The sequence below is a fragment of the Salmo salar genome, chromosome 15 (genome assembly GCF_965601325.2).
Source record: "Salmo salar chromosome 15, fSalSal1, whole genome shotgun sequence".
NCBI lineage: Eukaryota > Metazoa > Chordata > Actinopteri > Salmoniformes > Salmonidae > Salmo > Salmo salar.
Genome location: NC_138305.1, coordinates 91,720,357 through 91,747,995, shown reverse-complemented (window position 1 = coordinate 91,747,995; position 27,639 = coordinate 91,720,357). Strand labels below are relative to the sequence as shown.

The 27,639-nt window shown below is 43.8% G+C and overlaps 1 protein-coding gene and 1 long non-coding RNA gene across 2 annotated transcripts; both read left to right on the top strand.

Annotated features, from left to right (window-relative positions):
• Nucleotides 1–9,539: 9,539 nt before the first annotated feature.
• Nucleotides 9,540–18,310, top strand: LOC106572468 (uncharacterized). Its single transcript, XM_014146679.3, has 8 exons — nt 9,540–9,758; nt 10,832–10,990; nt 13,299–13,364; nt 13,460–14,665; nt 14,803–14,943; nt 15,145–15,231; nt 16,122–17,399; nt 17,667–18,310. The coding sequence occupies exons 1-8, from the start codon at nt 9,540–9,542 to the stop codon at nt 17,757–17,759; spliced, it is 3,249 nt and encodes a 1,082-aa protein (XP_014002154.2). The 3' UTR covers nt 17,760–18,310.
• Nucleotides 18,311–21,558: 3,248 nt separating this feature from the next.
• Nucleotides 21,559–24,188, top strand: LOC106572467 (uncharacterized). Its single transcript, XR_014380690.1, has 3 exons — nt 21,559–22,040; nt 22,699–22,793; nt 24,135–24,188. It is a non-coding gene; the product is annotated as an uncharacterized LOC106572467 (long non-coding RNA).
• Nucleotides 24,189–27,639: the final 3,451 nt, after the last annotated feature.

Sequence of the window (27,639 nt, the reverse complement as noted above, 5' to 3'; positions counted from 1 at the left end):
CCTCAGGCATATCCTCAGTCTCCTTTTCTCCAGCACTTTGCTCCTACATACAATACTATACACATTAGCCTACTACAATCTACAGACAGTTGCATTCACACAAACTTTAAAGCAATATATATAGCCATAATAACTAGAACTGCTGTAGCACACTATGTCAACAGTACCTACAAATACACTTATACCTTACCTTCACCTAAAGCCACTGCATGTTTATGTGAAAGGAAGAAACACTGTTTAAGAAAAACAAATTCACTAAATGTTTTGCCATTGTTTAAAAACAATTAGACAAATCACAGGTCTGTGTGCTCGCCTGTTTATTTTTCTTAGTATCCCCCTTCTCTGACTTCTTGTTGGCTTCATACACTTTAGGCTCCACACTGTACATACACTCTGTCCACTTACCATACAGCACACGGCGCCATACAGTTACCGATGTCTGATATTATAAAACACCCCCAAAAATGTATTATCCGTTGAAATAATTCAGTTCACGCTGTGCTGTGGTTTTTGGTTCGTTAACTTCACAATGTATTTTTCTAAACTGCGCTCGCATTCTACACATGGTGTATGTCTTTATATTTTTTCCTATGGAGGGGGTAGGCATGCATCGACACGGCCTTCCAGGATGCAATCAAAGGCACTAGACTAGATCTAAGTAAGAGGACTCTATTCTTCTCTCAAGTCTTAATCTGAATGTGGCCCTCCACTTTGTGCAGCTCTTTCACAAACATGCCGCACAGCTTGAAGTTCAACACACACTTGTCCCCCGCACTGACCAATCAGAAGAGGCAGGAGGGAGAACATTAACATAGTACATTCAATCAAATAAATAATAATAAGCATTGGTTGTGAACAAAGAATAAAGGTTTGGTCTTTTCTGTCTTACTTGTGGTTGACTATTTCCACAGTTCCATATTGCTCAATCCAGAGTTTTCCCATGATGATATGTACACAGCAGAGGGTTTGTCCATGTATACGCCTCTATGTCTGCAACAAAACAAGTCATTAATAAGTCACTAGCTGTTGATGTGAGAAAGAGAGTCTGTATATGTGCTTAGTACACACAGATGTCAATATACATACACTTTCTTACACACACTCAATCACAAGCAGCTCCAGTGTCATAATGCCTTTAGGCTCCACCTCCACGCTCTTGCCCCAGAACTTGAGTTTGGGGTAGAGGGAGCCGTGGAACTCAAACTCCTGCTTCAGAGTCTGGGCATGGAAGGTACTAATAGGTGGATGGTGGCTCACTTGTTCTGAGATCAACCTGTACCCCTCGTCCTCACACAGACAGGCAAGAAGCAAACTTTAAAAAGTGCATAATCCGACACTTCAAAAATAAATAGATTATCCAAATAGAGTCGACTTATTTAAAGAGAGCGATAACACAGGAGAAAACAAAGTATGTCATTGTGTGAGCCTCATCTTCAGTTCCTGAATATACTCTGAATACACATGCAAACGGTGATACTGCAGAACATAGATATTTCCTTTGCATCCTCACCTGCGCTCCCACACTCCATTTTCCTGTTGTGTACTGGCATTGGATGACTGCTTGCTGTCATACACTAGGGCATCTTTAAAACTGATCTCACAGGAGTCATCTGGTTCCAAACCTGAGGTACAATGAAAAGGGTCACACTAAGCCAGTGGTTTCCAACCAGGGGTACTGGGACCCTGGGGGGTACTTGACCTATATACAGGGGATACAAGAGAAGACTCATGGGACCATAGGGGCCTACTGGTAAAATGCACAGGGGGTACTTAAGAGGTACTCCCGGCAGAATAAAAACCAAAAAAGGTTGGAAGCTCTGCATTAAGCAAATACAGTTACCGATGTCTGATATTATAAAACACCCCCAAAAACGTATTATCCGTTGAAATAATTCAGTTCACGCTGTGCTGTGGTTTTTGGTTCGTTAACTTCACAATGTATTTTTCTAAACTGCGCTCGCATTCTACACATGGTGTATATCTTTATATTCTTTCCTATGGAGGGGGTAGGCATGCATCGACACGGCCTTCCAAGATGCAATCAAAGGCACTAGACTAGATCTAATTAAGAGGACTCTTAGTCCTGACACAATAGAAGTCTCTGGGCAAAAACTGGCAAGGTTTTTGTCAATTATGTCCTCCATTTTTGTTACCATCACCCTCAGCAGATGAGATGGCTCCACCAGTCTAGTGTCCTCAGTGTAGCACTTCCTGTTGATAAAGGTCGTTGCATCAGAAGATCCGTTAGCATAGTTATGCTCAGAACCCATGTGGACCAGCAGCCTCTCGCATGCCTTGCAGTCATGGAGGATTGGCTCTTTCTGCACCTCATGTGCAAGCCATGTTATATAGCTCAGCATCTCATCCATCAAACAATCACCATCTGCATCCCCTTTGTGTTGATCTGTGTATTGGGGAAATCATATTTGTGAGTAATACAAACCCCTCTTTTTAATGTTGTTTGTGTCATATTGAAATTGTTTACCATTGTAATTGCTGTAAGGTCACTGTCTGAAGCAGTGGGAAGATTCTGAGTTGGCCCGCTTCGTCGGGACTAGAGCCGGAAGCAAGAGGGGTAGGAAAAGTGGTGTCTTGGCCGTGGAGTAGTTTTTTATTTATTTAACCAAGCAAGTCAGTTAAGAACAAATTCTTATTTACAATGACGGCCTACACCTGCCAAACCCGGATGACGCTGGGCTAATTGCGAACCGCCCTATGGGACTCTGCACCACTCTGGAGCCCAGTAGGTTGTCATCTGGATCTATCTGGCAGTTTGTGTTACTAGTACAGGCAGGGGGGTTGAATCTGTGCCCACCTTTCCCCATAATAACGGAGAACGGATTTTAGAAAAAAAAAATACAACTGAAACATTAGGATAAAATGTTTGAAATACCCTCTGATCTTTCATCTTGTAAGGAGTGCGTACTGGCGGCAGAGAAGTCAGACGCAGGAGAACAAAAACTGTTTCCCAAACGGCGCAGTTTAATAACAAAAAACCCCACCGGAAAACAGAACAATCAAATAATGGGTACATAACCCAACGCACACCAGGACAGACAAGCACTTACAATAAACAATCACCGACAAGGACATGAGGGGAAACAGAGGGTTAAATACACAACATGTAATTGATGGGATTGGACCCAGGTGTGATGGTAGACAAGACAAAACCAAAGGAAAAATGAAAAGAGGATCAGCGATGGCTAGAAGGTCGGTGACTTCGAACGCCGCCCGAACAAGGAGAGGGACCAACTTTGGCGGAAGTCGTAACACATCTCCTTATTTCCTTTTATGTTGTCATCTGAAGGTGAATGCAGGACATGAAGGCAGAAGAGGAAGGCCCAAGAGAACATGGCAGAGAACATTGGCGACTGAGCACCAACAACAACTAGCGCAATGGGCGAGTGATTCAATGTAGAGGGCTGCGGGTCGCGACAGAAATCATTGCAGCGTGGTCAGCATCTTTCATGCTGCAGGTGGGAGCGAGCGGTCAGACAGACTACTTTGGGTTTACATTTTGTTTTTTGTCCCATAGATTATTTGGAAACGATCGTCTTTCTGCTTTGTATGCCTTAGCCTAGGCCTACATATATTGGACCGCGGCTGGGTTTGGGACCTCTAATTCAATGTAAGACTCATGATTACCCTACATAAACAGACATGATATTACATTACATCTCACAATTTACATCTTAGCTATCCTGATTAAGTTTGTGCCAGGCATTTTAAAGCACTTTCCTCTGCTTCATTCGTTATTTTTAGGACACTCCGTAGGGTTAGTTTAAAGCCTCGCTGGCATGGTGGAGTAGTTCCTGACCGAAAAGGAAATAGAATATTTTTTATGATCCTGTTTTGGATGTATTATACTTTGTCAAATACATAGGAGGTTGGTGGTACCTTAGTTGGGGAGGACAGACTCGTGGTAATGGTTGGAGCGAAATAAGTGAAATGGTATCAGATACATTAAACACATGGTTTCTATGTGTTCAATGCCATTCCATTTGCACCATTCCAGCCTTTATTATGAGCCATCCTCCACTGATCAAATAGTGTGTCTAGTGGTCAGAATGGGAGTCCGATTAGTCCTGCATTACAGGAGTAATATAATCTTGGTTTCTGCAAAGCGTGACAGTGAGTGGGTCCTAGTCTAGTTTGAGTTGGAAGAAGCTTGGCATATTTAATGTATTCGTTTTAAATCAACTTACTTAAATTGCTTCCGAAGTAAATCCAGCTTGAAGCTGTTCTCTTGTCTGAGAGCCCTCCTCCATGGATTTCTATCTCAGCATGATCTAGAAGAAAAAAGTTTGATAGTGATTTCTATGTGCAAGGTTTTCAACTGTGTAATACACCTTTTACCTATTTAACCTTCATTTAACTAGGCAAGTCAGTTAAGAACAAATTCTTATTTACAATGACGGCCAACCCCGGCCAAACCCTAACAACACTGGGCCAATTGTGTGCCGCCCTATGGGACTCCCAATCACGGCCTGTTGTGATACAGCCTGGAATCGAACCAGTCTGTAGTGACACCTCCAGCACTGATTTGCAGTGCCTTAGACCTCTGTGTCACTCGGGAGCCCTACTGATTTCATTTACATTTGATTGAACATACCTTGAGTTCAGAACATCAAACAGCTTGTTCATTTTTTTCCAGGAACAGGGCTGTGCATTCCTCCTCCTTAGGCAGTTTGCCTAGCTGCCACATAGTTTGCATTTCTCAAATAAATGAAGCATTCCTTATTACTACTACATCATGTTTTATGATGTTCCATCTTTTCATGCCAACATGTATTAATATTGGTATAGTTATATGGTATTACAGTACTTTCAAGCAATAACAGGTTAGTGTAGAGTCTTGAATGTAGTGTATGAATTTGTAAATTATTGTCGATATTTATGTTAATGTGCTTCTTTACCTGCAGAGACAGTGTGGCTAAACACCTGTGTTGCCTGCTTCACTCGCACGTTTGTGAAGGGTGGCAGATTAATGTGTTGTCTGTCAGTTTTTGTGCCATCCTGATTGGGTGGCACAAACGTCAGGAACCATGGTAGCCTACCAAAAGCGTTGTCGCACAAAGGCCAGGGTCCAACGGGAGCCCGGGTTGGGGACAAGCTTGGAGGAGTGGTAGCGGTTCTTCATCGTGATGTCGTTGAGACCACGGTAGTCGATGCACGTCCTTCTGCGCGAGGGAGACAGAAGGACAGATGAACCCTGCAGCTAGGGAGTCCTGAATGTAGGTCTCCATAGCCTTGGTCTCCAGACCCGACAGAGTACAGTCGTCCCCGGGGCGGAGTGGTGCCTGGGAGAAGGTCGATCCCGAAGTCATAGGGTCGGTGCGGCGGAAGTGGCCTGGGCCTTACTGAACACCTCCCGGAGGTCCTGGTACTCCGCGGGAATGGCGGACAGGTCCGGGGCAACTTCCGAGCCCCCAGGAACACGTCCCGGGGCAGGCTGCGCTGACGTCAGGCAATGAGTGTGGCAGAACGTTCTCCAGCCCCTGATGGCACTAGCAGACTAGTCAATAAGAGGGTTGTGTCGCTGGAGCCAAGAGAATCCAGATACCACGGGAACCTGAGGAGACTTAATAAGCAGGAATTGGATCATCTCGCTGTGGTTCCCTGACACACGTAGGTTGATGGGGGTGGTATTGTGGGTGACCCGGTGTCTCACTAGTTAGTGAGGGGAAACGCAAAACGGATGCTTCACATTTATACACCCGGTGAAATATCTGTCTCATTGTTCTGTGTTACTACACGTGTAGTAACGGGTGCTGAATCACAGATTCAAACGGCTAGCATACGTCAGCTAACGACTGAAAGTGCCTAAATACAATTTAAATAATTTAAGGAATGTAATACATTTTATTTATCAGTGGGCGGAGAACAAACCCCTCTTCACATTGTTTAAGATAGAAGTGAAATATTATTTTGTAATGATCAGTAAGTGTAAAAACAAAAAAAAGAAATACGTACCATAAAACTTTTTGACAAATTGAATATATATCTCGATATGTAATACCGCTGTCTGTTAGGTTTATGTACTCTTGTTAGTATATTTCTGTTTTGTATTTGTTTTATTCATAATTTTAAAAATGATGGATTACGGTGTCTCTCCGAGGACAAAGCACTGATAAAGGACAGGAAACGAGTTGTCACTAGTTACCACAGCCACAAAGTCAACATGTTCTATATCGTAAAATTTAATGAAATCCAAAATGTGCTTTTTGGTCTTAATTTAAGGTTAGGGTTTGGAATAACGTTAGCGGTGTGGCTAAGGTTAATGTTTGGTTTAAAATCAGCGTTTAAGAAGAGAAATTTGACATAATTACGACTTAGTGGATGTAGTAACTAGTGACGACCAGAATAACGGGTGCTATAATACATCACCTCATCTGATAGTCTCAGTTGCAGCGTTGCAAGAGTTGTATTTTCTATTTTCTGGCCACTTGAGGGAGTCATTTATCAAAAAAGAACATGAGCGCACCGGACGCACTGGGAACACCCGGAACCTCAGCCGCCCAGAATTGAATTGAGTACACCCATTGGATGGGCTGTTTCATTTTTCCCATAAGTTTGTCTAGAAATAATAAGATGTTTGCATGGCAAAATGTAGCTCATCACAGCAATAGAATAAATGAAAATTGGGATTTCAATATAACATTCCATTATATTCTATCTTGGAATGAAATTGAGGAATAACTGGAACCGCCTTTATAGCAATTCAACGTCTATTCCACGTTGGTTCAACATCAACAAACGTTGATTCAACAAGTGTGTGTCCAGTGGGTAGCCTCATAGTTAATTAGGCTATTACTTATCTCAGCTCACTGGTCACCATAGCAGCACCCACTCGTAGCACCGCACCAGCAGGTATATCTCACAATTCCTCCTTTGGTTGCCTTTCCTTCCAGTTCTCTGCTGCCAATGACTAGAACGAACTGCAAAAATCTCTGAAGCTGGAGACTCATATCTCCCTCACTAGTTTTAAGCACCAGCTGTCAGAGCAGCTCACAGATCACCGCACCTGTACATAGCCCATCTGTAAACAGCCCATCTATCTACCTACCTCATCCCCATACTGTATTTATTTATTTATCTTGCTCCTTTGCACCCCAGTATCTCTACTTGCACATTCATCTTCTGCACATCTACAATTCCAGTGTTTAATTGCTATATTGTAACTACGTCGCCACCATGGCCTATTTATTGCCTTAACTTATCTCATTTGCACTCACTGTATATAGACTTTTTGTTTTCTTTTGTTCTACTGTATTATTGACTGTATGTTTTGTTTATTCCATGTGTAACTCTGTGTTGTTGTATGTGTCGAATTGCTATGCTTTATCTTGGCCAGGTCGCAGTTGCAAATGAGAACTTGTTCTCAACTAGCCTACCTGGTTAAATAAAGGTGAAATAAAACATTTTTAAAACTCCACAACTTTCTTGTCGTGATGTGTGTTTTGTCCTATATTTTTATTTATTTTTATTTTTAATCCCAACCCCTGTCCCCACAGGAGGCCTTTTGCCTTTTGGTAGGCCATCATTGTAAATAACAATTTGTTCTTAACTGACTTGTTAAATAAAGGTTAAATTAAATAAAATAAACAGTATGAACCAGGGGCGCAACTTTCACTGGGGGCGTGGGACATGTCCCTTTCACATTCTGAAATTTACTTTTTATCCCCCCAGTTTTATCATTGGAATGTGATACAAAACGAGGCTTGATAAAACTTTTTTTTTTTAAATTATATCCCCCCACTTCTAAAACCAAAGTTGCGCCCATGGTATTAACATATGACCAATAGACCGTAGCCTATGATGTTGCGTTATGCTCAGTGCAGAATGCATGATGTGCAAAGCTGGCAATGTCATTGGCGAACCCCATAATTTGCCACAGTGCGCGCACAAAAGATGGGCGGGGTATGCTTACATTTCTGGTCCGGTTTAAATCAAGCAATGTGACAGCACACACTTGACCGACTGACCGAAGGATGAACTGAAGTGCTCTGGTCTCTCCTTCCTTCTCTCAGTCGCTTCTACAGAAAATAGCCGTGGAAATTCTGTTACAACTCATTCCGTTTATTTTGTTGGACTCAACAAAGAATAATAGACTGTATTCATTAATTAAGGGCAATTCTTTATTTTATGCACTTGGCTATATATTAAGAAAAACGGAAAAGAAATGAACAGCAGAGATGTTGACAGTCCGGTGCCAAGACAGGCGCACAGGGGACAAAGACAGCCCAAGGCGCAACAGGGTGTCAGCATGAAGAAAAAGCGAACCCCATCGAATGCGCCGCCCAAACATGCCCCAAGCTCATCCAGGTCAACATGGACTGTCCGGCGCATCATGGGCAAAGGGAAAGAGATTAAACTGGAGAAAGGGAAGCGCACAGGAAGGTGCGCACCATCCGTTACCGAGTGCCAAAAAAATCTAAGCACACCGAGAAAACGATATGATGCAAGCAATGCTTCGGAGGATTTGAGCAATGATTCAGGTTGTGTGTCAGGGAAGCTATCCTACTCGGACAGAAGTTCTGACATTTCTGACTGCATGGAGGGATTTCTGACTGCATTGGGGGGAAACCAACTTTCTGCGGACACTCCGTCTCCAAGCTGCGAGACTGGACCAAGTGGTGGAGAAAGAGAGGCAAACAGAGACAGGTCGCGTGGGAATGCACACATCAGTGTACGTGATATGAGTACTGGAGGCAGCGCATTCAAACGGCTAGGCCTATCACAGGACAATTCTATCATGCATTCTGTCGGGGATGGAAACCATTCTCCTGGATGCGGAGGGTCCGTTCTTGCTTCCCTTCCCTCGCTGAATGTCAGCGGAGCATCCATGGTTTATTCAGAACTGACCCGGGAGCTCGTGGACGAGACGCACGAGGATCTTGTCAGAGAAAACGACGATTTGAGATCGGAAAATGAGTATTTGAAAGTAAGATGATTCATTATTCATTAAATGTACATGTCATTACGCGTAAAATTGAGCTTTTTATTATTTCACACATTGCCTCAAGTCTAGGGGCTTGGTCCCTCTTATCATAAAGAAAATACGTTGAATATCGACTGATTTGAATATAGATTAATACTGAAGGATTGAAACCAGAACGCAGGCACGCACATGACATCAGTTGTTGTCAAGGTTAGACAGACAGACTTTCCTCAGCAGAGCAGCTTAGATACTTTCTGTAATTGGCCATGTCAAACTTAATTACTAGCATGCGACTACAGGAGCCGCAGCACGCACAAGGACCATCAAAAGTCATCACTCACAGTGGGCAAAATTATCATTATCTGGCTAATTAATTGGGGCCCTCCCAAAAAAATGGGCCATGTGTTACAAATGCTAGAGTCGATTTATGGTCCCATTCCTCCCCTACATAGTACACACACACACACACACACACACACACACACACACACACACACACACACACACACACACACACACACACACACACACACACACACACACACACACGACGATGCTGTTGATGAGGATGATTGTTGATTGTCCTGTCCAGGATGAGATGGAGGAGATGCGCTGTGAGATGCTGGAGATGCGGGATCTGTTCCTGGAGGATGAGTTGTGTCAGCTTCAGGAGCTGCGGCTGCAGCTGGAGCAGGCCAACAAGTTGTGTCGCATCCTGCAGTACCGCCTCCGCAAGGCCGAGCGCCGCAGCCTCAGGGTGGCCCAGACTGGCCAGGTGGAAGGGGAACTGGTCCGCTCCCTGGAGCATGACGTCAAGGTGAGGGGTCTGTGTGTGGAGTGCTCACACAAAGCAACTTTTCATTTTCAGGCATCTTTGTCCTGTAGGGACTGTACTGTAATCCCTCCTTCTCTTGATCTGTTGCATAGTGTTATCAACAGGGTCAAGTGATTCATTATGATTCCAGTCAATGTACCAAACCACGAAAAAATCCCTTTGAATGGCTGTACATTCCACTCTACTGTTTCATGAGTTCAGGGTGTTTCACATCAACTGCACTGCTTACATCCTATGACTCAGTTTTATAATTGCACATTAAACTGTTATTACAGTATTTAACAATGTTTTATGGCTCAGCTTACTGTTACATCCTGTCAGATGTGCTTCAAGAAATATGAAGTATGTCTGTTTAATGTATCCGTGAGTGTGTGCTTCCGTTTGGGTTTTGTTGTGGTGGAGTGGCATTTTTGTGAACTGCCTAATTAAAAACATTAAAGAGACATTATGACAAATACAATTACTCTGACCGACCAGCCTCAAGGGGTGAGTGGGTCGATCACTGTGGAGAGTTTACTGGCATGTGGGCTGATTCCTCTGTTGGAGGCTGCAATGCTCAGTTTCTTTGCTCAGCTGTGTGGTGATAGAATGCCCACCAGTAGCATGGCAGAGAATCTGGTTCTTTTGGCCTCCCCCTTACCCCCTCTTCCCCTCTACACATTCTAACACGGAGATGTTCTGTCTTTTTGTATTACTGCCAAAATATGTAAAAATACAGATACAGTATAGTATAGTTTCTCTTGGAGAGTAAATAGTACAATAGAATGTGCTGAACACCACCTTACAATCACATGCACCATCTGGACCTGCCCTAGGTTGCTCCTCGAGGGATGTTTCATTCACCTTATTACGTCAATGCAGAAAACACAGGGCTGTTGTTCTGAAGGCTGATATCTGGAAAATTATCTTGTAACTTTCTATGACAAAGGTACAAAATGATTGTTATCTAATGCACTACTATGCCAAAAACAACCTCTAATTCCCTCCAACAAAGACAGTTTTCTGTTAGTGTTTTATAGTATTTAAAGTTTGTTGTGGTTGACTTCTGTTCACAGGTAGCAAAGACTGTATCCCTCCGCCTGCACAATGAGTTGGAGTCCGTGCAACAGAAGACCTCCCGGCTGGAGTGGGAGAATGAGGCACTTCGGGAGAGGCAACAGGAGCTGGAGGTGGCAAAGCAAGTTCAACAGGACGCGATGGAGAAAGCCAGAGAAGTACTGCTTTTACACCACCATCAACTACTACTATCCACCACCAACTGTATTAGTTTAATTAGCATATACCCTGCCCATTCCCCTCCCCAAAGACCAATTTGTGCTACCCATAATTGAGAAACCTACATGCCAAGTATAGACCATATATTGTGTTCCCTACAGATGATAGGAAAGAGCAGAAACGCTGAACTATCCATTCAGACCCCAGTCCCACCTACAGGTTATTGAAAATGTGTTCTTTTAGTATTACTCTAATGGGTTTCCTCAAGGAGAAAACCTGCACTCTATGTCAAAGATAATAAAATAAAAAAAGTATAGTAAATACTACAGTAATTTCTGCAAAAACACTACAGTGTATACTACAGTCCACAACGACATGCATTAATTACTTTAGGATATACTACAGTTTTCTTTTACTACAGTATTTATACTATAGTTACCTGTAAATGTTACAGTATAGTACAGTAAATACTACATTATTCACTACAGTGAATACTACAGTAAAGTCCACAAAAACATTACAGTGAATACTATCATATCTATACTATAGCATACTACAGCATTGTTTCATGTATAAGAGTCCTATTCCTTCATATAGTACTCTATACACTTCAGTTATCCCATCTCAACCAGTTACTCCCCATGCATCCTACTGTCACTCTGAAGTGAGGTGACACATGACCCTGACTGGATCCTAGGACTTTGCTGGGCCTAAGGCTCAGGGCATGGCTAGCAGCTGACTGCTGGGCGGTGGGCAGTGAGTGAGGTAGAGTGGTACGGCATGTAAATCAAATAACATTTTATTTGTCACATGCGCTAAATACAACAGGTAGACCTTACAGTGAAATGCTTACTTACAAGCCCTTAACAAATAACGCAGTTTTGAGAAAAATCCCCCAGAAAGTATGAAATAAAAGTAAGAAATAATTAAAGAGCAGCAGTAAAATAACAATAGCGAGGCTATATACAGGGGGTACCTGTACAGAGTCAATGTGCGGAGGCACTGGTTAGTCGAGGTAATTGAGGTAATATGTACATGTAGATAGAGTTATTAAAGTGACTATGCATAGATAATAACAGAGAGTAGCAGCAGTGTAAAATAAGGGAGGAGGGGGGGGGGGGGGGGGGGGGGGGGCAATGCAAATAGTCTGGGTAGCCATTTGATTAGATGTAAAGGAGGCTGAACTTGGGGGACACAGTTGGCATTTTTCTCACCAGGGACTACAGAGAGAGAGAAAGAGGGACCAAAATAGGTAAATAGTTATCTCTCTCTCTCTCCTCTGGTTCTATTAAGCATGGGTAAATCTGGGCCAGGAGGATAAATTACAGCATCAAAGTGGCTGTGGCTTAGGTCCTGGCATACTGCCATACTATCACTGAATTCCATGTCATCAACTGGTGGCCATGGAGTCACCCATGCAGGTCTTTCTTAATGACAGTGCAGTGCAGTACAGCTACGCGTGTTTAAGTTTAATCCAGGACTCGGTGCTTTGTCGTCAGCTCAGCCTAGTCTGCTCATTTGAGACAGCTGCTACTCCTTTTGATCCTGACTAGGAAATCCACTTAGATGACCTAATCTGGGTAGACTATTACCAGGGAACCTAGTCAACATCAGTGTAAAGGAAGATTAACATTTTAACGACCACCACTGTTACTGCAATTTGCCTGTCTTGGTTGCTGCCTTGCTTTGAGACTGAGACCTTAAGGGTGGTGATAGTAATATCATATTGGTTGTCACAGTGCCGTTTATTGTTGTTCTTTTAACACCAGACACATCCACTGTTCACTGCCTTCGGGTCTATTTATTACAGACCTAGTTTTCCCACCGCAAAACCTCAGTAAGATGATTATTTTTAGTACTTTTAACCCCAGTGATCCCTGCTTGAGACATGAGAAAGACAGAGACTGACACAGTGACACCAACCTACATTCCTCTCATACTCTGCAGTGCAAACATACACAACTCATAGAGGAAGTTCATGTTGGGACATTATAAGACAGACAAACAGTGTGTTTGTAATGGAACAAATTAATTTGTGTGCACATGTACTTTGACTCTCTTGGTTTGTTTCTCTTGGACATTAAATGCTGTGTGTAAACACTGAATCTCTAAGAATATTCTGAGATACAGACAGGAGTGACAGACAGGAAGGAGACAGGGGAGGAAAGCTGAAAGAAAGTTGGTTTATTAGGATGACATCTATATCCTCTCCTCCTCTGTCATGTTTTCATAGGGTGGTAACTATGCCGTTAATGATACTGTTGAATCATCAGAAGTCTTTGACATTTGTTTTACTTTACTTCTCAGAGTTCTCTGAAGAGGAAAAATGTCAGATCACCAACCAGCAAGACTGAGAAGAAGCTGTCTCCCCAGGTAAAGATCTAATATTATATTTTCATATGAGTGACGTCATTAGAGTACATTTTAAGTAATCTATAATTACATTGTTGTGCCATTTGACTCCTCAGGATGACAGTGCTGATCTGAAGTGCCAGCTTCACTTTGCCAAGGAGGAATCAGCTCTCATGTGCAAGAAGCTGACCAAGATGGTATCGGAAAGTGAGTACATGCATGAAGTTCTGTCAAAGTACCGCTCGGCCTATGGCGACGTAGATGCTGCTGCCCACTCCTCTGAGGGTGGTACTGCCAAGTCCCCCCACACCAGGGAGGCAGAAGTCAAGGTTCACCTGCGGCTGGTGGAGGAGGAAGCGATGCTGCTGAGCCGCCGTATTGTAGAGCTGGAGGTGGAGAACCATGGCCTCCGGGCGGAGATGAGCGACATGAGGGAGAGCGTAATAGGAGGAGGAGGAGAAGAGGAAGAGGAGCAGCCACAGAAGGGGGCCAGGGACAATGGGGATCTACCACTGCTTTATGTGAGGGATGTAGAGGATTGTGAACAGAGCTTGAGGATGGAGTGTATGCAGTTTGAGCAGGAGAAGGGGGAAGAGCAGAGAAGGAGTGTGATTGAGTGTTCTCAGGAGGAGGTGATGGAAATACACCGTAGAGACCAACCTCAGACGGAGAGGTTGAGTCCCCTCAGTCAGATCCCTCGAGAGGGGTCTGTAGGTGGGGAATGGGAGCCCCTGGACAACCAGCAGTGTTATACACACAGAGGCAGTGTTGCCCATGCCTTGAATGTGAAAGACCATGAGGCCCTTCTTGCCTTGCGAGATCATGCCTGCCTTGTGACCTCAGCTATCCAGCTTTTTGTCTCACCGGCCAAGAATGGCCACAGCTCCCCTCCCTTATCTCCCCACATCTCCCGGGCAAAGTCTTACCCTCAGGGTAAAGCCCAGCCTCTGGCTCTGGACCCACTCATGCAAGGACACCTGTATGAGGCTCTGGAGCTTCTGCAGGCCATGCTGTTGGCCTTAATGGGGAGGGTGGAGTTATTGGTGACACAAGGCGGAGAGTTGAGGGTTGAAGGAAATTGGGATCCCACCGCAATCCCATCCCTGGCTGATCAGGACACACAAAACAACACAGAGGTCTCAGCCAAGAAGGAAACAGGTGAAGGCCTGCGCACAGCAGTGGTGAAGGAGAGAGTAAGACGAGCAACACAGTCAGACCACCTCGACAGCTGCAGGGACCCCATGATGAAGCTCACCTTGAAGGTGCTCTGGGTCCTCCACCAGCGCAGTGTGAGGAAGAGATCTGGCCTGGAGGGCAAAGAGGTATGAGGGAAAGGGAATGTAGGGGAACATGAATTGTAACATACTGTAACTGAAATGTTCATAAATCACATTATTTCAGTAAGTAACAATGAAAGCCAAGATTTCAAGTATGTTAAACGTTGATATTTTTTTTACAGAGCAGAGATCTAATGACTATGTCTATACTACATGGGTTGCTGCAGTACTTGGGCACAGAGCTGCAGGACTCAGAGGACAGCATGGCAGGACAGGATGCGAAGGCCACATGGGCATCAGACTGGAAAGGCTTAGTCTCCAAGGTGAGCTGATGCCACGGTCCCGCTGTGGGCTCAGCCTATGAAGTCACTGTCCAATTACATAAGTTGATACTTAAGATCATTATCCCTTACAATGAGGGATACACCACTATTACGTTCTAAGGCAAGTGGATCAGACAGATATCCTGATTCTGAGAAATCATCACAGACTGTAATAGCTCACTCTTTCTTTTAATAACTCAGATGGAGTGCAGCATGGGTAAGACTGAGGCACAGGAGTATCCAGACCAGCCAGGCCATGCTAGAGGCACACAGAGTGAGATAACTGAGGTAAGGAAGTATTTTATTCTCTGTTTCCTCCAGCCACCAGGCTGTGTCCTGTGTTGTGTTGTGTTTGGGAGCATGTGACTGGATGTGATTCAGCAGTAAGCCCAGCTGATGGCTTCTATCTGGCAGGGGTTCTCCCTGGCCTGCCTGCACGCAGTACAGACATGAGGTCAACGGTGCCAAAGTATTTAGGCTAAGCCCTTGTGGGGGCTACTGCCAAAAGCAGAACTAACATGTGCATCCACTGCATTACAACACCCAGACAGACCCAGAGAGGGAATAAGTGAGAGGGAGAAAGTGAGCAATGAAGAGAAAAATAGAAAAAGAAAGAGCCAGAGAGAGAGAAAGGGGAGAGAGAAAGGTAGAGTGTGGATAGAAAACACAGAGGAAGTTGGAATGAAGTCTGGGTGTGTGTGGATAGAAAAGAAAGCGCACTGAACTCATGACTCACTGGCTCGTGGTCTGTGTGTCATTGTCCAAAAACAATGAGTAGGCTACATTTCAAGTGTAAAACATTCACTTTGTTTATAGTCGATCTACGTCTATTCATCACATCCCGTTGTTTCAAAACGGGAAGTGGTTTACCTCCACATGTTGAACAATAACTTAAAACAGGTGTGTGGTTACCATGATTACATTTTAATGTAAAGAAGATTATTTTTCTGGCAAACACAATAGCAATTTAAATCAAAAAGATCAATTGCAAATATTTCAGCTGTTGACAGGAGACAGACAGAAATACGAGACGACTAGCTAGTTACTAGCCTGTGGTGTTGCTAGGCCCAGTGAGCCTTTGAATTGGGAAGAGCAGATGTATTTCTTTACATGGCTGTTTCCCCTGGGTTTCTGTGCTCTTTCCACCATAATATGAAGATACTCTTATTTCCCCACAGACAAGAAATAAGACCAAACCAGACCGCTCTACATTAGGGTCCAAGAAGAAGAACTGGTGTTACCTCAGCCAAGAGGCTGCCCAGCTAGACCGAGAAGACCCCTTTAAGACCTGGGACCACCCCATCATGCCCCCTAGCTTCCCTAATCTAAACTTGGACCAGTTGACCCTGGACAGTAGCCGCACTGCCCCAGAGAAGACTGTCCTCCGCATCTACTACAGTCCCCCGTCTGCACGGAGAGTCCATCTAGCTCATCTGAGGCACATTACCAACACTGATAGAAATTCTACTACCAGTGTAATCTCTGCCAGGCTTAGTACGTCCCAAAGCTCTCTCACTCCCTTATGTCTGAGGCTCTCCGCTAACTTGAGCGACGACATGAAGGAGATGACAGCTAGCTTACGGCAGGCAGTTCACTCCAGTTCGCCGGAGAGGAGGAAGGGGAGGGTGATCGTGAGTGGGGGGTGGACAGTGGACGTGGCCACCACTGGGACTCAGACCCAGATGTACCCACAGATGGTGAGTGTGGGTCTACAGATGGATGGGCCCGACAGTGTAACTGCAGTGAGAGGCAACCCTTTACGCCTCTCTGCCCGCTCTCAACAGATCTCGACTTCCCTTGAGAGGCTCCCAGGGAGGACCAAGCGGTCCAAGTCAGGCTCCACCTCCCCAAAAATGTACCGCAGATACTCTGCCTCTGCTTCATCTTCATCGTCCATCTCCCCTTCCTCCACAACTGGTTTCACCACCACCTCCAACTCCTCCACCTCCTCCTCTGCCACCCCTGGCAGGGAGGGTGTTTTGTGGAGCCTTTCCCATCGGGGTCCTGCTGGGCCAACCTGGGCCCGCCCCATCAATCCCAGAGCTGGTCCAGGGCTTATTCACCATAGCACAATAAACAGTGAATTGAGCAGTGGTGGGAACAACACTAAACCCACCAGAAAACCTGGTGGTGCCAACCGGTACGGCCTAGTCACAGAGTTCCTGCGCAAAATGAGTGGTCGAGCAGACAAGCCAGCACAAGCAACAGCACCGGGCGGGGGGCAGAAGGGGAAATGCAGTCCAACTCATAAAACCCTGGAGGTTGTGCCCACTCGCCCCCCTGCTGCACCAGTAGACAGGAACGACAGTATCGCCAGGATTAGGAACCAGAGATTCATGAAGCAGAGAGAGGAAGCGTGCCGCGGCCAGAAGGAGGATAACTGCCCCAGTCAGGCCCACAGTCAGAAGCAGGCTTTCAGAAGAGACATGAGCCTGGAGAGTAACGTGACACTGGAGGTGAGTACTGTAGGCCTACCCAACACAGGATCCACACACTGAACACATACTGTACCTCACTTATATTCAACTTACTGGCTAGTGGCTCATGTCTGTCCACACACACTAGTTAGCTTGCTTGGTTTTGAGAAAGGATCCACAAACTAAACACATACTGTACTCACTGTACTGAGCCTCACACTCATATTCAACTTACTGGCTAATGTATGTTATTCCTCTGTCTCTCCCTCCCCCCAATCTCTCTCCATCCATCCATCTCTCTCTCAGGATGGGAACTATGACTGTAGCAGTTCCAAGTCCTTGTCCTTCTGCTTTGCCCGATCATCTCGCCTTGGCCCTGACCAAGCTACAGCAAAATAGATACTCCTCCGCTGTAAATGGTTGTGGGTCAGGAGAGCCCAACTCCAACTGTGAGTAAGGGGGTGGAGCAGTATCACATTGACACCACTGGACAGCTGATAAAGATTACAAAGGACATGGAGAATCCAAGGCCTGTGTTCTGGAATTCTGCTTTCAGTCATCAGGATGAATGGATAGAGGGAAGTACTTTAGAACCCATTATGATAGGGGGTACAGTTATTTGAGATACATACATGCCTATTATCTGCCTGTAGCATGTCCTTTTTGAAAGGGAAGGAGTTATGTAAGAAATTCTGTGCTAGAAAATCTTTTTTCTTCTTTCAGTTCAGCCCATGGCACTTCACCCTTTAACAATATGCAACAACCTTTTTGGACACACCAAGGCATTTACAATTGTCAGTACTCATTGATTTTGTATTATCTTATAGAACTAAATAATATTTTGTACATCTGTAAGAATATTGTCAGAATGAATAAACTGCTATACTATGCAATTCTGTACTGTAATTAATGCTGTCCATACTTGTACTGTAAGTACAGTGCTGTTCGGAAAGTATTCAGACCCCTTGACTTTTTCCACATTTTGTTACGTTACAGCCTTATTCTAAAATTGATTAAATTATTTATTTTTCTCATCAATCTACACACAATAACCCATCATGACTAAGTGAAAACATATATATATATTTATTTTTTTACAAATGTATTAAAGTAAAAAAACAGAAATACCTTATTTACATAAGTATTCAGACCCTTTGCTATGAGATTTGAAATTGAGCTCAGGTGCATCCTGTTTCCATTGAGCATCCATGAGATGTTTCTACAACTTGATTGGAGTCCACCTGTGGTAAATTCAATTGATTGGACATGATTTGGAAAGGCACACACCTGTCTATATAAGGTCCCACAGTTGACAGTGCATGTCAGAGCAAAAGCCAAGCCATGAGGTCGAAGGAATTGTCCGTACAGCTCCGAGACAGGATTGTGTCAAGGCACAGATCTGGGGAAGGGTACCAAAAAATGTCTGCAGCATTGAAGGTCCCCAAGAACACAGTGGCCTCCATCATTCTTAAATGGAAGAAGTTTGGATCCACCAAGACTCTTCCTAGAGCTGGCCACCCGGCCAAACTAACCAATCGGGGAAGAAAGGCCTTGGTCAGGGAGGTGACCAAGAACCTGATGGTCACTCTGACAGAGTTCCTCTGTGGAGATGGGAGAACCTTCCAGAAGGACAACCATCTCTGCAGCACTCTTCCAATTAGGCCTTGATGGTAGAGATCGGCCAGACGGAAGCCACTCCTCAGTAAAAGGCACATGACAGCCCGAAACAAGATTCTCTGGTCTGATAAAAACAAGATTGAACTCTTTGGCCTAAATGCCAAGTGTCACGTCTGGAGGAAACCTGACACCATCCCTATGTAGCAGTGTGATGTTGTTCCCCTAGATTATGCACAAAGTCGCACACAAGGACCAATTCAAATAGGCCAGGTCAAGAGGGGATGTTAATAATTTGATAATAATAATAATAATTCAGTGTGTTTTTTACATTTAATTGCAGCTGCATAGCTAATGTTATTCTTTGGTGTACAAACACTTTTTCATATCAATATTGTACATACACGTGATTGTAAAAGTTGTGTATATTTTGGTTTGGCCCATCGCGGGTTATCTGTATTTCCGTACCCCCTTATTGTTCTCTTTTGCCTGACCTTCGGCATAGCAAGGTATGTTGTTCTTGGCTCTGAAATTTTTCAATATAAAACCGTGGTAATGTTACACAATGTGCTGTTATGCAACCATAAGTTTGTTACAATGTGGAAAATATAAAGATTTATGTTAACAAGTTTCACCGAGCTTGCTAACTAGGGTATCTATTGTAACTTGTGAGTACTTGGGACAGTGTTTGAGTGAGTTTCCATGTGCTTGCGCAGGTGCCTGAGAGCTATGACTGCGCCAAGGGCTAAAATATTGTGTGTTGTTTCTTCGTGTGCAAGGCAAATAAAAATAATTGAACCAGCAGACCTCCAGTTGTGGCAGTGTCCTAATTAAAAGTACACAACGCAGAGCGAACCACGCTATACCTACGGTGAAGCATGGTGGTGGCAGCATCCTGCTGTGGGGATGTTGTTCAGTGGCAGGGACTGGGAGACTAGTCAGGATCGAGACAAAGATAAACGGAGCAAAGTACAGAGAGATCCTTGATGAAAACCTGCTCCAGAGCGCTCAGGACCTCAGACTGGGGTGAAGGTTCACCTTCCAACAGGACAACGACCCTAAACACACTGCCAAGACAACGCAGGAGTGGCTTCAGGAAAAGTCTCTGAACGTCATTGAGTGGCCAATCCAGAACCCGGACTTGAACCCAATCAAACATCTCTGGAGAGACCTGAAAATAGCTCCCCATCCAACCTGACAGAGCTTGAGAAGATCTGCAGTGAAGAATGGGAGGAACTCCCCAAATACAAGTGTCAAGCTTGTAGCGTCATATCCAAAAAGACTTGAGGCTGTATTCGCTGCATAATGTGCTTCAACAAAGTACTGAGTAAAGGGTCTGAATACTTATGTAAATGTGATATCCGTTTTTTATTTTTTAACAAAATAGCAAAAAAATGATAAAGAACCGTTTTTGCTTTGTCATTATGGGGTATTGTGTGTAGATTGATGAGGTGAAAGAAAAAAACTATTTAATCAATTTTAGAATAAGGCTGTAACCTAACAAAATGTGGAAAAAGTCAAGGGGTCTGAATACTTTCCGAAGGCACTGTATATGTACTATAGCCATGTGGTAGTCTGTTAGTACTCTGTGTTGGTTGAGCACGTCTGACCAGTGTTACAAAGTCATAACCTGCTGGCCTTGGTTCTGATCAGTGGCCTGAGCAGGTTATAAGAGCAAAGTTGACAGCTCACTTTGAGACCTACCTCAGCCACAGAAATGTGGGTCTTAGAAGGGGTGAGGAGGATAGGGTATATGGCCATCTGTTCATTGTGTGTCACATGCACACAAACATAGCGGAAACCACGCTAAGCAGTTAATGAGATCAGATGTCCTGTCACTGTGTAGTCAGGGAAGACTTAAGGTTCCTTCCTCCCACTCTACATTCCTCTGACTTTCACCCCTCCTGATGTCAACAACAGTTTTCCCAGATCTTATCCAATTGCATAGTGCAGTAAACAAGAGCGTCATCATAGGAAGATCATCCCCCCCGTCTGCTGAGTGGAGGACGGCTCATAATAATGGCTGGAACGATGCGAATGGAATGGCATCAAACACATTGAAACTATGTATTTGATACCATTCCACTGATTTCGCTCCAGCCATTACCACAAGCCCATCCTCCCCAATTAAGGTGCCACCAACCTCCTGTGGTATACAGATAAGATTTACTTGGGTCCCAGCCCATGTGGGGTGGAGGGGAATGAGGCAGCTGATGTACTGGCTAAACAAGCACTTAGTAGTGGGGATGTTGATGTTGTAGTTTCAATGAGCAAAGCAGAGGCAAAAAGCCTGATGTGGACAGTGATAGTGCAGAGATGGCGGGAGCAGTGGAATAGAGATACTAAGGGCAGCCATTTATTTCAAGTACAGAGGAAAGTTGGGGAGGGGAGGACGGCAGGAAGAGACAGAAGAGATGAGGCTATTTTCTATACAAGATTAAGGGTGGGACACAGTAGGTTGAATAAGACTTTAAATGTGATAGGAAAGCATCTAACAGGAAAGTGTGATTATTGCCAGGAAACAGAGACAGTGGAGCATGTACTGATACTGTGTGGGCAGTGTGAGAGGAAAGAGAAAGGCTGAGATACAATATGAGGGAGAAGGGGATACCAGAAATGAGTTTAAAGAGTATACTGAGTATTACGTCATGAGATACAGTCTAAAATATTTTGTTATCTTTTTAGAAACGAGTCTGGCAGGTAGGGTTGAGTTTCTCCCTGTCGCTGGCCCACACTCCAGTATAGTAGGTGGCGGTAATGCACCATAACATTGACGGCCAACTGCCGATGAACCCCACCGAAGAAGACGTCTTTTCTTTCAGTTGGACAAGAAAACATCGTACAGATACAAACGGTGTAGTAGATTAAAGTATATATTTGCATATTTCAATACATGTATAAGCTTCATGAGCGACAATAACATACTACGCGTGAAATGGAGTCTGCTTACAGTCGGTTCGATTCATATGACTTCGAGGTGGATCCGAATTTCCAGAATGGTTTGAAAAATCTTCAAGCTTCCAGCGAGGAAACTGTTTTGGGGATTAAATTATTATTTTACAATCGGTACGTGCTGCTGACATCATATTTTACCAATCATATACATGAGCACTAAATGGTGAATAAATAGTACTTTATTTGTTTATTGTCAAAGAGTGCGCGCAATAAATCAATTGTTTACATTTTTGTTGACGGGGCATAAAACTGACTGATTCGGCGCCGCCAAATGTCACATCGATAGCTAAAATGCCGGCAACTGTAAATAAAAGCCCACCTGCAGAATATTTATGTTTATTAATGGTTTTGCCAGACCCGTCCAGGGATGTAGTAGAGGGTAAACGCCGTTTACGCACCTTTTTATTTGTGAAATAGCTTTTACTCGCTTTTTTATTTAGTTAATTATTTTAACCGCGTATTATTGCGTCACTCATCTCTCTGTCCAACGGGAGACTTTGCCAACGAACTAGCTTGGGCCAGACATACAGTGTGACAAGTGGGTGAGAGGTCGCTGACAGTGGGATTTTTTTCAACATCCATCGACACCTGGGGTGTCAACAGACATCCCCCAAACAAAAACCCCCTCACTCTCGGAGAATGAGTGTACAACTGGTAAAAGTCGTTGATATTTCAGTCAGATGTCTAGCTAGCTATGTAGCTCAAGGGCTCTCTGGCTGTAAAGATGGACTACTATAAATTCTCATAACAAAATACCTTTTCTTAACAGTGAGTAGTGAGACAGACAGTGGTGAGTCAGGCTGCAATGAAGGAGGCAAAGGAGATACACAGCAAGAGGTATCATTGAAGCAAGTAGGGAGAGAGGTTAGTAGTACAGTGCTTCTCAAATTTGGGTTCCGGGACCCATGTGTGGGTGTGGTCCCTAAAATGTAAATAGTGTCCCCTGAGAGAATCTTTAATCTTAATAAAACACATTAACAACTTGTTTCCCTTCAAATGGGTAAAGAATACAACATTTTAGAATGAACTAAGGGCCTTTCACACTGTCACAATTTCCTTTCATGTCATGATGTGTTGGGACAGACTGTGTCAGCTAAAATTTAGTGAAATATAAAGAGAATTGAAATATAAAGACAATCTATTATGTACTCGGAACAAAAATATAAACGCAACACCAAACACGATCACGACACACAGGTTGAAACTCTGAACCAATTATATTAATTTGGGAACAGGTCGAAAAGCATTAAACATTAATAGCAATTTAGCACGCTAGCTACTTTGTCCTATTTAGCTAGCTTGCTGTTGCTAGCTAATTTGTCCTGGGCTATAAATGTTGAGTTGTTATTTTACCCGAAATGCACAAGGTTCTCTACTACGACAGTTAATCCATACATAAAACGGTCAACCGAATCGTTTCTAGTCAACTCTCCTCCTTCCAGACCTTTTCTTCTTTGGACTTTAAATGGGGATGGGAATCTAACTTTCATAGTATTACCACGACGACCGTCCGACCTCAGTTCATCTTTCAATCACCCACGTGGGTATAACCAAGGAGGAGATGGCATGTGGGTATCTGCTTCCATAATCCAAAGAGGAGATGGGAGAGGCAGGACTTGCACAGCGTTCAGCGTCACAAATAGAACTGACTTCTATTTTAGCGCTTGGCAAGGCAGACACTCATTGGCGTGCGCGAGCAGTGTGGGTGCAATGATTGAATAACATGTATGTGTACATTTATTTTGTAATGCTTGTGCATGCGAAGCGAGCGGTGTGGTCAGAATGTAAGCTAGTGATCAATAGCACTTTTTTTCATGGTTTTTGCAATATACTGCCATCTTGTGGCAACTAAACAATTGCATATAGGAACTATTACAAAGCCATGGTCCTTGAAAATAAATGTTAGTGCTTGAAAAGGTACTTGAAAGTCCTTGAATTTGACTTGCCACTGCCTGTTTGAACCCTGTAATGGGATATTTCATTAGAGCAAATGTACTTTTTATTTTCAAGAGGATCATTTGTTTACAAGTCTCCCAATAGTAGATCCTAAGTTTTTCTATTGACAAAAGTAAAACAGTTGTACTCTCCTCTGTAAGCCATTTTGATCAAAAACCATGACGTATTGAAATGACCATGGCTATACATCTTAAAGATTGTGACTATTTGTTTGTTTTTCACATTCTTCATTGTATTTATCCTTGCTAGATTTGTCGAGCCCATTGACTTGGATGGGTACAAACAATGGCGTGTCAGTTCTACTGCCCTGTCCTCGACATCCTCCATGGGTGACAACATTGAACAGTTGAAGAAGTTCGACCACTTGACTATTGCAGATTCAAATTCTGATATTTGTGAAAGTACCACTGGTGGGACCTCAGCGAACACAGATGCAGCCCTTTCATTCGAGGAAGTGTTCCGGCTAGTCCAAGCAGGAGAGGAGGTCCCAGGCCTCTCAAAGCTGGACGTAAAACCTAATAACCAAACTCCAACTCCCTCGCAGATGGAGAGGAGGCCAAAACCCTGGGAGAACTCTAAGACACACATGTGACTTGTACACATTACCTTTTCCCTCACTGTCCACTTTTGAAGAAAAGTTCATTTTGACCAGCTGTTAATATCCTCTAAACTTGCAATAAAAACTTTAATTTTTTTTGCTTTTCACCATTTGATCAAATAAGATAAAAAATTGTCATTGCATTGTTCCTATAGAACTTTCTCGATCTGATCTGTCTAAAACAACTACACCAAACATGTTAAATAGTTCCAGTTTGACTCCTTTTATTTCTGAGGATAGTGTATTCAGCGAGGGTGATATTAGCACCTTGGAGTTGCTGGTTGTGGAGGAGCAGCCATGTAGTGTGAGTGGGGCTAGCGCTTAGTGTTCATCTTCTGCTTTGTGGCAGTGTCTGTGCCCTCGTGACCTGTGCTGATGGTCCTTCAGAAGCTCTGGGATGGGGGGGGGCTGGGTGATGGGGAGCAGAATGCTGTAGGGCATGGCCTTGTAAACTGTCAACTACAGAGAAACAAAGACACAAAATAAATAAACAGGCACATCCTTATCCCTTTTGATTTTGAACAACAGAGATGGTGACTAATACTCTCTAAAAAATGACAGAGCACTACACATCTGAGGCCAGGAAACGGTCCCATAGAGTCAGTTGTAGGGTCTTTACTATATGTCGTCTTGACTGCTGAAGGTTGGAGGTCAGAGGCACAGGACGGAAGCTGATGTCTCACTTTCTGTTTGTATGCTTGTCCTGAAATGCTGCTGGTCTGAGGGAAGGACAGTTAAGGCAACACTCAAATCGTTAGGCAAAGTAACCACACAAGAAAATGTGAGTTGCAGTCAGTACTTTAATGTGATGTGTGTAGACTACTGGTGAGTGTGGTTGGAATGTGTCTGGTGGTAAAAGTATAGATATCTTAATAGTGACTCAAGTAAAAGTGAGTCACCCAGTAAAATACTACTTGAGTAAAAGTATTTGGTTTTAAATATACTTTAGTATCGAAAGGAAATGTAATTGTTAAAATATACTTAACCCGTGTGTGGTGTTTATGTTTTTGTTATTCACCCAATGTTTGTGGGTCTGATGGACCCATAACATTATTGTTTAAAAAAAAATACAGCCATTACAATTTACATAAAAATACTTAATAATGAATACTTAATGTTGACTTATATCAATTACAAGCAGTATAGACAGCATACATGGTTAATATTTGCCATTTACCTCTGCTAGATCACGTTTGTCAATAAAAGCGCTATTCGTTTTGTAAAATTATAATTTTTGTTAACAAAAATCTATTATAATCAAGACATAGGTGGAATAATCATGTTTATCTTGAACACATAAATGAAACAAGGTTTTTATCACTATTGATGTTTATTGCTTTGAACTGAACAAATTGGAAGGACAAATTTTACATACAGTATTTTATGGAAATTATAAATGAGCCCCATTGAAAACAAATGAAGGCTGGTCGACACACCACACGAGGGACAGAGTTTTACTGTGTGTGTGTTGCAAATGTATTTCTTGCACTTGATGCATGTGTACTGTCTTCCTGTCTTTCTTGGGCCCACACACATTGCAGCGCTTCTTGCTGCTACCGGCTGCAATCTAGAATGATGAAAACACTTAGTTCAGGAATTTTACTAACATTTCACGCACTCATTCACATATATAGTTACAGTAGGCCAAGGTAGGAGAGTCAGACACGCACACATGAAACAACATCACTCACACTTACTTCCGGTATTGGAGTTGTTGGTTCCGTGGGTCGGGTGGATGGGGCATCCTCACCCTGAATCCTCACAATGGCTGCAGAAGCTGGGGTCCTTGGGATATGTTGCCTCCTCTGGATTTAAGGTCTCACCAATGCCTTGCCCAGCTCCTCAAGAAAGAGCCGTCTCCTCTGGAGCTTCCCTCTGTTCCAATCTGGGTTCAACGCCATCCAGATGACAAACACGTTGTACGCCAAGATGTTGAAGAATATCACAAGTGGCCAGCGTAGGGTTCTTCTTTTGCAGCTGTAGCCAGTCACCAGCTTGTCTAAATTGTCCACCCCTCCTTTTGTGGCATTGTAATCCATTATGATTTCTGGTTTTTGATGTTCCTGGCCACAGATTCTCCCATCCCTGTGCAGCGTACTCATGAGTACCACATTTTTGCCTTTCTTTGGCACGTACGACACTAGAGACAAGTCGGCTGTGAACACAAACTTAGAGGAATTGATAGGCCGGTTCTGTGTATTCACCAGCTGAGGTGGGAGCTCTGGCTTGTTTTTTCGTACCGTTCCTATCATCGTCAGCTTCCTCTTGACTAGCTCCTGTCCCAGCTTGTGTGAAGTACAAATGTTATAAAGTGATTTGCATTTTAATGAGGGAAATAAGTATTTGACCCTTCTGCAAAACATGACTTAGTACTTGGTGGCAAAACCCTTGTTGGCAATCACAGAGGTCAGACATTTCTTGTAGTTGGCCACCAGGTTTGCACACATCTCAGGAGGGATTTTGTCCCACTCCTCTTTGCAGATCTTCTCCAAGTCATTAAGGTTGCGAGGCTGACGTTTGGCAACTCGAACCTTCAGCTCCCTCCACAGATTTTCTATGGGATTAAGGTCTGGAGACTGGCTAGGCCACTCCAGGACCTTAATGTGCTTCTTCTTGAGCCACTCCTTTGTTGCCTTGGCCGTGTGTTTTGGGTCATTGTCATGCTGGAATACCCATCCACGACCCATTTTCAATGCCCTGGATGAGGGAAGGAGGTTCTCACCTAAGATTTGACGGTACATGGTCCCGTCCATCGTCCCTTTGATGCGGTGAAGTTGTCCTGTCCCCTTAGCAGAAAAACACCCCCAAAGCATAATGTTTCCACCTCCGTGTTTGACGGTGGAGATGGTGTTCTTGGGGTCATAGGCAGCATTCCTCCTCCTCCAAACACGGTGAGTTGAGTTGATGCCAAAGACCTCCATTTTGGTCTCATCTGACCACAACACTTTCACCCAGATGTCCTCTGAGTCATTCAGATGTTCATTGGCAAACTTCAGACGTGTATATGTATTCTTCAGCAGGGGGACCTTGCGGGCGCTGCAGGATTTCAGTCCTTCACGGCGTAGTGTGTTACCAATTGTTTTTTTGGTGACTATGGTCCCAGTTGCCTTGAGATCATTGACAAGATGATGAACCTGAACACCACATATGTAATAT